This window comes from Cynoglossus semilaevis, chromosome 5 (genome assembly GCF_000523025.1).
Source record: "Cynoglossus semilaevis isolate Cse_v1.0 chromosome 5, Cse_v1.0, whole genome shotgun sequence".
Taxonomy (NCBI): Eukaryota; Metazoa; Chordata; class Actinopteri; order Pleuronectiformes; family Cynoglossidae; genus Cynoglossus; species Cynoglossus semilaevis.
In genome coordinates, this window is record NC_024311.1 from 16,435,615 (window position 1) to 16,449,222 (window position 13,608).

General features: G+C 39.7%; 1 protein-coding gene across 2 annotated transcripts in view; it reads left to right on the forward strand.

Moving 5' to 3' along the window:
* The window catches only part of ntrk3b (neurotrophic tyrosine kinase, receptor, type 3b), a 211,612-nt gene that overhangs the window by 92,050 nt on the left and 105,954 nt on the right, over positions 1–13,608 (forward strand). For both annotated transcript variants that reach the window (XM_008310804.3, XM_008310803.3), the window contains exon 3: positions 2,756–2,827. In XM_008310804.3, the coding sequence (XP_008309026.2) occupies positions 2,756–2,827 (72 nt within the window). The remainder of the gene's footprint in view (positions 1–2,755; positions 2,828–13,608) is intronic.

The following is a 13,608-nucleotide window of genomic DNA, read 5'->3' on the forward strand; positions in this document are numbered from 1 at the left end:
GGTACCATTGTAACACAACCCAGTGTTACAGTATCCCTCTTACATTTGCATTTAAATACAGTAAATGGATTGTACAACAGTTTCTGTGCCTTAACCTACAACACATTCACCACAGTATGAAACAGTATAACCAGCAGATGTTTTCATGGTCAATGTCTTGATAATGTAAACCTTCAGGAGGAGCCTTAGAAAACAGTAGAAAGAAGGAGAAAACAGCAAAAAAATCTGATTAAGAAAAGAGCGTCAACAAAAAACTAAGTACTTCAGGGATGTTTTTTTGCTTCTTAATATGTAATGTTAACATCATTTCACAGTGGTGTCAACATTTGCTCAGAGTATTACTTTTTGTTTATTTTGTCGCTACATAGAATTACTTTTTAGGGACCAAAAAGAAACCGCTGTTTTTGGGTGAAAACCAGAGCCAGACCCCAGCGGGAATAATAAAGAGAGATTAACATATGGATGTGGATTAGTAAAAAAAATAAATAAAAAAATGTAGCAACTGCCAGGAGAAAGAGAACATTGGCAAAGCAGGTGATCTTTAATCCTTCTTAAAATGCATCCGTTCTCAGGGATGTGACAACCTGCGTCCTCAAACCTCCTCCAGACATGGTTTTAGAGTCAAATATGTGGATTCAATTTCAGGGCCACGACAAATTATTATTATTTTCACATTTGCACCGTGAAATGTTCAGGTACAGGTAATTGGATCTCTTGGTGGAGACAACAGCGTGTAGCCCGGCCTCATAGTTACAAGATCGGGCTTTTGATTGAAGGATCGCCGGTTAATACCTGTGGACTCCCCCTCAGCCCCCCCCCCCGCTCTCTGGACACGATTAAAACTGCAGCCACCTGCTTGCGTGTCATGTTATTATGCCTGACTGTATGTCCAATTATCTCTCCATCTAGTTTTTGTGGCGATAATTGTAACTTTCAGATGCTTTAATACAGTGGTTTTCAATGTAGGGGGCGCTAGAGGGGCCCCTCTATCTCTCTCTATATATGTTTGTTTGTTTTTAACCGCTTGTCCTGATCCATACAACACGTAAACACTCGTGATCAGTTTGCACCTGTTATCGAGCTGCTCGAGCTAGCTCATAGTTAGCTAGCATATATTTTTTAATAATTTTCTTTTAGAAGTTGATGTTTCTGTATATATTTTGTTGAGGTGGGGGTTTTTTGGTGAAATCTTTGTAGGGGCCACACGATGACCTGAAGTGACTTTAGTCATGACTTAGTGGTGTTTCATCTACAACGACTAACGGCTCCTGATTGTACTTTAATATTAAATCAAAGCCGGTTACGCTGATGACTTCATGCAATATTTCGTCATTACACCAACGATGCTTTCCTACCTGGAAGATCACAACCTCATCAGAGCCCCAGTGGTCATCTGTGATAACACAGGAATAATTGTTACTTTTAGAGGTTTATCACATCACAGTTTAACACTGCAGACGTGATGAGGCCGTGGGAGGGTAATTGGCACCAACCATTGGTAATAAGAAGCACACTGTGTTATGAGGCACTTACTGGGGTTGTCTGTGACTTCTTTGGAGAGAGGGAGAGAGAGACAGACAGACAGAGAGAGAGAGAGAAATCTGTGATTACAAGATAAAAAGTCATTACTATTGTTGCCCAGAAGATTCCCTCCCAAACTGGGGCAGTGGGAAATGTAGGATTTCTTGAGCGTATTCCTCAGAGGTCCCATAGAAATTAGATTTTTTTAATTTCACATACGGTATGTTTCACTGGGTAAACTCAGAGGCAGGAGAGTGTGTCAGGGAGAGCTTCTAATTGGTGCCAGGCTTTGATATGTAAAATTAAACTTATTTTTTTATATGTATAAAGGAAGACAAAAATAACTGAGGCTAGAAAATCATAAAAATATCACCTGATCATCATCCTTGTCTGTTGATAAAAATAAAGCATTTGTACCGGTCCTGGTAACCAATGGTAACATCAACCATCACATGACGTAATCTGTCATTTCACAGCCTGGGATCAATAAAGTATATTTATTTATAATAGATATTTGAACTTAGCCAGTGATTGGCTAGTAATAATAATAATAATAATAATAATAATAATAATAATAATAATAATAATAATAATAATAATAATAATAATAATAATAATAATAATAATAATAATAATAATAATAATAATAATAATAATAATAATAATAATAATAATAATAATAATAATAATAATAATAATAATAATAATAATAATAATAATAATAATAATAATAATAATAATAATAATAATAATAATAATAATAATAATATTAATAATAATAATAATAATAATAATAACAATAATAATAATAATAAAACTACTTGATGAGTACAGACATCTACTCTTGTGAGTGGGGTATATTGGTATTTGCAAATACTGCAGTACAATGTTACTCTTGTGAGTGGGGTATATATCGGTATTTGCAAATACTGCAGTACAATGTCATTCTTACCCAGAAGGTGAGGAATATTTTTTGAAATAAATTATTAAAATCACAAACACTTACATACAGTGTTAGCCAAAAGATACAAGCACGACAAGATGAACAGAAAAGAACAAACCAAGAAAATAAAAAAATAGAATCCGACCCGGCCTGATACCGTTATGTGATCATTCCACTGTGATACTGTGAGGATGTATTTCTCCGTGCCCACACTTGGCATTAAATAAATGACTTTATTCTGCTGCTCTCTTCACACTTTCATCTCTTTTCTATCTGCTTCTTTTTTTTCAGAACCATCATGAATGGCAACCTGCGGGTGATCCAGGCTCGAGCGTTTGCTCAAAACCCACACCTACGCTACATGTGAGTAAATACTCTATCTCCGACAGCCATGTTTCCCATGCCTTCAAGAAATATTTACACTGTTGCGTAAGGCCTGGCAGTTTATAACATGTGGCTGCAGATAAGTCAGTTTTGAGCGGAAGATGAAGTCGCTGATAGAGACCGACGTTGGGGAAAAACGGTGACCGTGTCATTTCTGTAGCGAGGGCTGCACATCTCAAATGAGACATCACACGTTTCTCTGGGATAATTGTATTCCTATCTGCCTCTCCCCGTTTTTGTGTGAGTCAGTCAAGCAACATACAGAAGATGCAGTTCCATTTAGTCTGCACTCGCTAAATGGACAATTTGTCCGGGAGGCCTGGCATCAGAGAGCTCGGCGAAGTAATTTCTTTAACAAAGGCTGATGTGACACCTTATGACAGCCTGTGATTCCTCAATTTTCCAGCAGTAAATGTGGCGGGGGACTCAGTCACACTCTCACCTCCACACACCACCCTGTGCAATTTCCAGTTGTCAACCGAGCTGCAGTTTATTCTCTCTCTTTTTTTTTTTTCTCTCCCTGAAAATGACTGCTGTGTGTCTGAAACCTTTGCACCTTTTACCGTCTGTTGTTGTCATAGACACAGTGTCCATAGAACAGGTGTGGGGGAACTGTTTGACTTGCAGGACACAATGGGTCCTAAAATTGGACAGGGTCAAGGGGCAGATCGATGGTGCGTTCGTGTGAATTAAGATCAGTGACATGTAAAAGTATATTAGCATCAAGGCTAAAAACAATTGCTTTTAACCTTTTCTACACCATCTAGTGGTGAAATTAAGGCATTAATAACATAATTTGGACATGTTTGGCGGGCCGGGTTAAAAAGCCAAATGGGCCGTAACAGGCCCCCGGTTCGTAGTTTGCCCATATCTGCTCCGTAGTACATGTAATTGCTGTCTGAGAAATGTTTTTTTTTTTCAGAGAACAGTGACATTCACTGATTGTCACGTGTACGTTGCGGCAGCACGTGGTCACAGATGGCGCTGTGCTCACGTGCTGGGATTAAGGTGATATTGCTTGTCTGTTTACCCAGTCAGGTGATTGGTGAAGCTGATGGAGCTCATCAATATTTAATGGAGTTATTTAACTGGTGCCTCCACTTTAATTTTCTGCATCCAGAAGATGGATCTGCTATCACCAGACCTAAAACAAACAAATGATTACGCCTCGTACATGTGCCGCCCTCGCTCTCACTAAACACACAGCCATCAGACACTGGTGACTGGGATGTGCTGGCAGATCACTGTAATCACTGCGGGGACACAACATGTGTCATTAGAAAATTATGAGATGAGGGTATGATAAATGGCACATGACCCGAGGCGATCGCTCATCTGACGAGCTCTGCTTTGTGGCCGGGGCAGTTCAGATCAATAATGGCAGAAAAATACTGCCAACAACGGCTTTAATGCCTTTGATGCCCAGCAGTGACGAGGTGAGAATAATGGACGCTCGGATTTTCCCTCAGGTTAAGTGAGTTTCACTGATGTTGTTTGAAGCTGCACGATCGACCCCTCTTTGGATATAAACACATATTAGTGTGAATGATCGGAATAAAGTACCTGCTCCTGATGCTGGACCGTGATCAACCGGGTCTGAGGTGTTTGGAAAATTCAATTAATGAGGCAGGAACTATATGAGCAGAAAAAAAAAAAAAGATTTTCAGAACTTGCGTAATATTGTAGAATAGAATAGAATAGAATGGGATAAGAGTTGGGGTAAGTAGAAAAAAATTAGAATAAATGTGTAGAATACAGTAGAATAGAGGAGAGTAGAGTAAAGTAGTGTGTACTGGAACAGAACGGATAAGTAGAAAAAAATTAGAATAAACGTGGAGAATACAGTAGAATAGAGGAGAGTAAAGTAGTGTGTACTGGAACAGAACAGAACAGAACAGAACAGAACAAACCAGAACAGATCAGATCAGATCAGATCAATAATTCCAGAACAGTTCTCAGCGTTGACGTTCTCCAGATTTGTCCCTGGTGAAGTCACAGTCACAGTGAGACATTGACAGTTACATTTGGACACAGGACGTCCAACCTTTGTTATTCCATGTTATGGCACTTGCCCATATGTTGGAATGTAGTTGCCCCTCCCACCACCACCCCCCCCCAAGGGGGTGATGATGTCAATGCAGATTGATTATAATGGCCAGGTTTAGTGGCTAAAGGTTGACCTTAATGCTGACCTTATCGATGTCCTGGTCAGTGGGGTCTCCTGAAGGCTTGACACATCAGAAGCTCCTCAGGCGTCCACAGATTAAATGACAGTCAACAGCCCCCTGATCCCAGGGGCAGCAGACCTGATGGGGGTAATTAACAGCAGCCTCTGGCTGAACTGGCTTCTCAATTATTCATATTTTTTTGAATCTGTGTAGAAATTAAAACAACACAAGTGGTCTGTTGGTTCAGATGACGGCTGACGACAGAGGGCCTCAAGCTGTTTTAGAGAAGACGATGATAGACTAGAATGTTCTTTACCAAGTTCCTCACAGTGAGACGATTCAGATGTAGTTTTGACTTGTCGTGTTTCGACTGTGAGCTCTGGACTTCACTACAAGTGTCACTTGACACTGGTTTGTTGTTAAGACGACATGAACCCAGTGGAACCATAGAATGGAATAAAATAGAATAGAATAGAATGGAGTGGCGGCTGAGGTAGAGTTCATTCATTTCTATGTTATTTTATTCCATATTGACTCACGTTCACGGACCTTGTCAGACAGACCCAGCCTCTGCCTCTGACACTGATGGCTTAGTGTTGCAGGAAGTATTGCTGCCAGCAGGGGCACAAGTAGATTTAGGCAGCTTATCTACTGCCTGCCCTTTTTTTTTTACAGCTTAAGGTTATGTTTCCTAAGAGACTGTCTTCTCTTTATCCCTCTGTAACATGTGACTCAAAATAAGTCCAAATAACTCAGTAAACCTCTTTTCATGGTTCACTGGAATCTTTTTTTTTCTCTCTCCAATTCCTGAAGTTCAAAAAAATAATTTGCCTCTTGAAATCAACATAGATTTTGTATTTTTGGTCGCTGGCTAATTAAAATCATTGATCAATTGATCTATTCATTGAACTAAACCCCCTCAGGGGGAAATTTTGGCTTAACTTGTCAAAAATAAGTTTTACCTGCAGTTAAAAAACAAAAAAGGAAAACAGGCACAGGGAAATCAAAAAACAAAACACATAAAATAAATAAATGATGTTTTTTTTAGCTCTGTTTGTTTTCCTAGCAGGTCCTTTGAAAGCATCAGAGCCGTTATTACGAGGTGACCTCGGAGGGCCCACAACATTTTGTTGGGAGCCCAAAATAAACCTAATTACAGGATACCACAGCCTGGGAGAGTAATCCAGTCCGATCAGCCGAGTGTTGGTGCATAACACAGCTGCAGGGATGTATTTCATGCAGCAGTCACTGTGTCAATATTCCTGAACCCTGCTGGGTCTTCAACCAGACATGAAACAAATACCATCAGATCAGTGGATCACGGTAGAGGAGAGATGATGGATCAATAAAGAACAAAGCCTCAGGTGATTAATCCTCCACCTGTATTATATATGTGTAACATTCATTCATTCATGGGCGTTGTCAAAATGGGACGACCACATGCTTCAGTTCGTAAAATCAATGGGATTCTACGTTTTAACATGTTTAACACAAAGGTAGAATAATGGACTCACAGACAAACCGACTACAGACTTCAGTCTACAATTTGCTGTTATGACATTATACAGAAAGAAATATTTTTTTGCATATTTGGTCATGATTAATCTACAGATACCCTGTGATTATTGTCAAAATGGACGTGACGACCACATGCTTCAGTAAAATCAATGGGATTCTACGTTTTAACATGTTTAACACAAAGGTAGAATAATGGACTCACAGACAAACCGACTACAGACTTCAGTCTACAATTTGCTGTTATGACATTATACAGAAAGAAATATTTTTTTGCATATTTGGTCATGATTAATCTACAGATACCCTGTGATTATTCAGATTTGAAATTTCAGTCTCCCGACAGCCCTAATAAATTCCCGTCTCAAATACTGGGGCGACACATTTCTTCCGACTGTAGTTTAAATGTGATGCCGAGGGCGTCGTGCTGTAACGGAGCTAATATTGAGCGGTTATGGCTCCGTGTTACGGTGAAGCAGACTGCACCTAAAACGCTACAAGCTGAGGGTCAGGAGTCAGCGCACATGGTCAATGATCCATACATGATACCACAGAGATGATGGATGGCGGCGTTGGGACCGTGTGGGAGTTCTAATGGAAAAGGACACTTTATTTATACAGTACATGTCACATGACAGCAGGATGATTTCTACTTACATTAGTAAAATCATAAAATCCTGACCCCGGTCCCTGAGCGTCTCCACTGTTGTGTCATAAATAAAATAATAAAACAGATCAGTCACAGAGGCGTGGATCCTCTGACATCTGTACTGTACGCTGTAGTGCGAGGGTCTCAGACTGAGGTGAGTCAAAGCCCACCACTACACCAACAACACCAACAACACCAACGTAAAGTCATGCATAGAAAAGATAGAAAAGATATTTTTGATAATTGATTTGCAAAGTCATGCGTAGAAAAGATATTTTTGATAATTGATTTTAAGTTAAATGTTTAATATAACAGTGCCGTAAATGACTGACTAAAACATGGAATGATATGAAAAAATGTAGCTCTGATTTTCTAAGCAAACACAGAGCAGCATTTTTAGCTTTAATTAACATAGCAAACGTTGGAATCCATGGTAATTCTGGACGGTCATCACAATTATCCAACATATTTTTGCCTTATAAATGACCTTCATGTTTAATTCTGAACGGTGTTAACATTTCTTTAACCTTTTGAAATTAAATTCACCCAAACACCCTAACCAATGGTTACGCCCAAGACTTGAATTTTTCTTTCTTTCTTTTTTTTTTTAGTTTGAAAAGTGGACTAGCCTTTAAAGAAGAACATTCATCAAGAAAACATATAACCCTGTCTGCCTCAGTGGCTACAGCAAACCCCCAGCTCACCGGGGGCTGTGGCCGCAGGAACTAATGAAACAGTCTCGAACCTCTTAAGTACCATAAGGGGACGCTGAAAGAGCAATCAGTAATATTTTGTAGCGTGGCTCCAGAAAATGACCGCTCCCAGCGTCAGTGAGTCCACGGTTACATCAGCGGCTGCTGAACTGCTCTCTGTTTAATGTTTTATGAACGATGTCCAACATATGTTCCCTGGACGGCCGTGAACGCGAGCATCAAACTTTTTTTATTTGCTCGTGCGTGCCAGACAATATGCAGCCAGACAACAAAGGCAGATATGTCCTTTGATAATTCGGCGTCTTTATTTATCACTACACGAAACGACAACAACACAACTGCGTTGAGTAATTGTTTCACATTTTGCAACATAATTGTGCATTTAGTGCCTTGTGCTGCAAAGAGAATTGTATTCATATATTCATAGATAAGAGGAGCATGTATGTTTGATACAGGCGCAGCCCTGCACGCTGTACAGCTACTGTATACCGGTTTAATCTGGACGCATGGGTTCCTGAAGGCATCGTCTCTGCAGCGGTGCCCAGGAAGGTTACGATTTTTCTGAAGATTATAAAGTGTAAATGAGTTGGATTATCTCAGAGAAAGTATCTGTCTGGAATATTTGATTTGGTGGTTTTCTGCTTAAAATGCCCGACTGTGCATCACAGTGTTCTCAGAAGATTTCGGAATTTAATTAATGGTTTGAAAAATAAATTAGTAGACGGCGAGAAACAACAAGTGTTTTTTACCAAAAGTTTGTAGTTGAAAGTAGGAAAAACTAAGTGAGAGGACAGACGTGTCGTGTGCTGATTTATTAGGAAACAACTAATGTTTTTTGAATTAGCATGTGCTAGAATAGAATAGAATCGAACTTTCAACAGTTTGACCTACAGACTCTTATTCTCTTTTTTTTTTGTGTTCAGAATTTCTGAAATCTTCAAAGGGCCTTGATTTTTGTCCCATTGTGCAACAAAAGTGGTTGGTGCAAAAGACCTTCACCAGAAATTTCACAAAGAAAGATTGTTTAGACTTAAACAGAAGTTAGATATATCTTTTTTGTTACTTCTATATATCTCTTTGCTGGATCATATTGTGTTGTACACTGTTGTGCTCTTCACTAGGATTGCGCTTCATGTCTTTCTCATAACCCACAGTCTGTTGCTAGTCTTTGTGGCGAGCTTTCTGACAGAGTCAACTCCTCATCCAGTCCTAGAGCAAGAAAAAGAGAAAAATTCTTTTCTAAAAAAACTTTCTTTTCTAAGGGAACGTTGTTTTATTCTTTGAATTCTCAGCTGTGTTTGACATGAGGTGACTCAAATTTACATTAAAAACAACAGCTGACTGGTGGACAGGTGGACACCTGTCAGAGCCTCCGTCCTCTTTGATCCCACTCTGTATGTGTGTGTATGTGTGTGTGTATAAAAACCCAGACTACATCACACACACACTTCTATCCTGCACACAAAGCTCCAGATGGAAATGAAGGCTATCAACAAAGGTGCCACTACAAGGTCCCGGGCTTTCAACTCATTTCTGCCGCCGATGGCTCCACATTTCTATTTGATGTTGCTGGTCAGCCGGGCGTTGTGCACCGGGCTTGTCTCCGCCTGTGTCAAATTAAAGGTCAGTGTCTGGATGGTGAGACAGCTCCTCTCTTCATTCCACTGTAACAGAGGGAGAGGCCCAATAAATCTGCTGGGAATGTTGTCACCGGGGAGTCAGAAAGGTCACTCCCCACAGAGGAAGGAAACTAAAGAGAACCTCTCTCATTAAATCTTCTCACTCACACGCTTTTATTCTGCTTCTTCTTTTTTTTTTTTAATCCTAAATGCCACCTTCACACTCAGGCCACTTGGCCCTTTGGCTTCAGAGCTGCTTTAATTAGAACTCTGCCTTTTTTCCTGTTTACCTCGTCGAGGTTTCCAAACATCGGCTTGATTTCAGCAACATGTTGGGAAACTATTTCTATCCTGGTGTTCCCTTGGAAAAATAATGATGATGATGGTGATGTGAATGGTGATAATGATGGTGATAATGATGGTGGTGATGATGATGGTGATAATGATGGGGATGATAATGATGGTGATAATGATGGTGATGATGATGATGATGGTGATGATGATGATGGTGATGATGATGATGATGGTGATGATGGGGGTGATGATGATGGTGATGATGATGGTGGTGATGATGATGGTGATAATGATGGTGGTGATGATGATGGTGATAATGATGGGGATGATAATGATGGTGATAATGATGGTGGTGATGATGATGGTGATAATGATGGTGGTGATAATGATGGTGATGATGATGATGGTGATGATGATGATGGTGATGATAATGATGGTGATGATGATGATGATGATGATGATGATGGTGATGATGGGGGTGATGATGATGGTGATGATGATGATGGTGATGATAATGATGGTGATAATGATGGTGGTGATAATGATGGTGATGATGATGGTGATGATGATGATGGTGATGATGATGATGATGGTAATTTAGACTTTTAATTGTCCCCTGATTTTATTCTTTAAAAATGGCTGTTGCCATGGATGTTTCCCGAATGACATAAACAACAACAGTTTTTTTTATAAAAAACATTTAAGCAGAAATTTCTCTTTTCTCTTTTAGAAGAAACACTCCTTGTTAGATAATGTTGAAAGTTGACCTCATTTCCAAAGAAAAGCAGCTCCCTAAGTCAGCAGGGTTTAGGAAGATGACTCACCTACTCTCCTGTTCCCTCTCCTGGTTTCACAGGTATTATAAAGAGGGTCAGCTCTTCTTCAAGGTGTAAATGAATGCTAAACCTTGATAATGTCAGGGTCAGGTAACTACTGGTCACACTTCAGCCAGTTAGTTCAGAACGTCACCCAAAGACACCTTTCTGGCTGCTCTGCCAAAAGGAAAAAAAAGAAAGAAAGAAAGAAAGAAATCTCTGCAACCTCAATAATTCAGTGCATTATTCTGGTTTGAATTGAATGCAGTATATGTACTGCAGGATCGCACCAGTGTTTGCTTCGTGGGAGTCAGAGAGTGACTTTTGATCTAAGAGGAAAGTACAATGAGTGCTGATTTCTCTGTATCCTATTCTCCATTTCTTAATTTAGCGTTGGAGGAGGAAGTTCTCCGAGCTTCAGCACCATCCTTGAATCAACTGTTATTTAGATGAAATCGCTTTGCTCTGTGTGGGAGGGTTCACGCTTCCCCGACGTGCTCGATCGGACGTTGGCGTTGCTCCGTGACTAAAGGTGGTTTGGACTTGACTCCCTCCCACGGACTGGCCTGTCACTCTGCTCTGACAGACTAGAAGCTCCGTGTCTGTGGTACAAAGGTTGATGAGGAGGAGAAACGTCCCCGAGGATCTCCCTCTGCTGTTGGGGACGACCATGTACACATTTAAAGGAGCATGAACCAAACACAGAGCACGTACCGCATTTGAAAATAACAAAAAAGAATTTGTTGAAGAGACACCATTTGTAATATTTGTTCTCATTTTCGTGACGTCTTGTAGAAATGATATCAGCTGTAAATCCCATCTCTACCTGGGTTTGTCTGTTTCTAATTAAATTTGAGACGGTCCAGTTAAACAGGCCTCGAAGACAAACTTATTTTTAAATGAGATTTTCCGGAGAGAAAGCAAACTGTAAAAAACTGAATCCACGAAATCCTCCCGTTACAGCAGGCTGTAATTTACGTTCTGTTCTCAGGCCGCGGGAGATGGTATGTGGGTGTGACTAATCTACTGTAAACATCAACGTGGATGTTTGTGCTGTCAGGTCTGTGGAGACTATCAATCTGCTCCTCACTTATTAACTATCTGGCAGAAACACAACAGTCAAAGACCAGAGGACAAGGTTCAGTCAATGTTGGGTTCACTGTATGTAGGTGTCTGTCTGTGAGCTGCAGCACTGACCTACAGTGAGGTTTGAATTATCTAATGATGACCAAAAATGTCACCCTTCACTTCTGACAAGATCAATAATTTGATATAATTCCTAGAAAACAAAGAGGAAGAAAAATCTGATATAGAAATGAGACTATTTAACCTGGATATTCATGTGAAATATAAACTGGTGAACATGGAAAGAATTATATACATATTTATTTATTTATTTTTTATCGTATCTTAAATCTGTAGTAACACTGTACCAGTTTTGGTACAGTGTTAGAGAGAAAAAAAGTAGAACCAAGGAGAAATCTGTCTCATATAAACCCATCGATTCTCTCTACTGAATAAATCATTTAAAATTCAAATTAAAATACTCACAAACCTAGAAATGTTGTCTAAACTGTGAAGGCCTTAGCTCTGTGTATAGATTTCACTGGTGAGAATTAAAGAACTTGTCACATAAAAAAAAAAAAAAACAAAAGAACTTGTCACATAAAAAAAAACAAAAAAAACAACCCACAGTCTCATCTCCAGGCTGATGTTGAACTTAAAGAAATGTCTCCTCCAATTAATAAAGTTTTATGTTTGCCTCGGGTTGTAACCAAGAAAGTAAACAAAAAAAGGCTGGAGATATATATGTTTTTGTTTATATTTTTAGTAGCTGAAGGCTAAAAGTACAGTTGGGTTAGATAAAAAAAAAAAGTTGAATCTGTTGGTCAGGGAGCCAGGCTTATATGTTCTATATGGATTTCACATCGATGTTCAACTAAATATTTCACTTTAATGTTAGCATCAGTGCTGTATGCTGCAGAAGACTGACCGCAGCTTAGGCTTAATGTTCAGAATGATAAGATCGTTGCTGTTTAGAGAACGGAACTGGAGTTTGTTTATTTCCATCATGGAAATTTAAATTTAATTTAATTTGGAACCCGACAGGTACATCAGTGAAACGAGGCTCGTAGCCAAAACTTCTGAGATGCTTCTGAGATATGTTGACGAGCAAACAAAAAGTTTAAATTGAATCCACACATTCATACAGTTACACTGGGGCTGAGATTGTGTGTGTGTGTGACTAATCTATAGTAAACATAAACACGGATGTTTGCCACCGTCTGATTGTGCTGTCAGATGGATGGAGAGTATCAATCTGCTGAGGGAACAGTCGTCATGTCGGGATCAATCTGACCTCTGTGAAAAGATCTCAACGAGAAATAAACTGAAATGGAAAAATGTTGGGGACACTTTGTCCTTCGTTGGGATATTTTGCAGACTTCAAGTCAGTGAATGGGTGTTTTTAAGGTTCAAGATATAATTTGGCTCCTGAGCCACGTGTGGCTCTTCAGCCTCTTCGCATCAGCTTCCTGTAAGACTGTACTGTATGTAATATTAGTGAATGGACCAGGTGTGTGCTTATTTTTCAAAACAGTCATGGCTCATATTTCCAACTGGCCTGTTACGTAGACAGGAAATGCTTTCTAAAAAATACAAAAAAGCAAAGAAACGTGTTTAGTTTAATGGCCAAGAGAAAAATGGACTCACATTGGAAATTGAGCGACGGAGAGAAAAGGAACAAAGGCAATTTTTGTCAGGCTACAGATGATAATAAAAGAGGAAGGAAGGAGGACGAGAAGAGAGAAATTAGACCTGAGAGCAGCACAATGGTTGGAGGAGGACTTCACTCAGAGAGACAGACGGTGTCCAGGTTGTCCAGGCCGTCTTTACATCTATAATCACCGGCCCCTCACTGGTGCCAGTGTCCTGCTGGAGGTGTGTGTTTGCTGGTCGGGGTAATGGCTCCGGTTAATCTGCTCTGC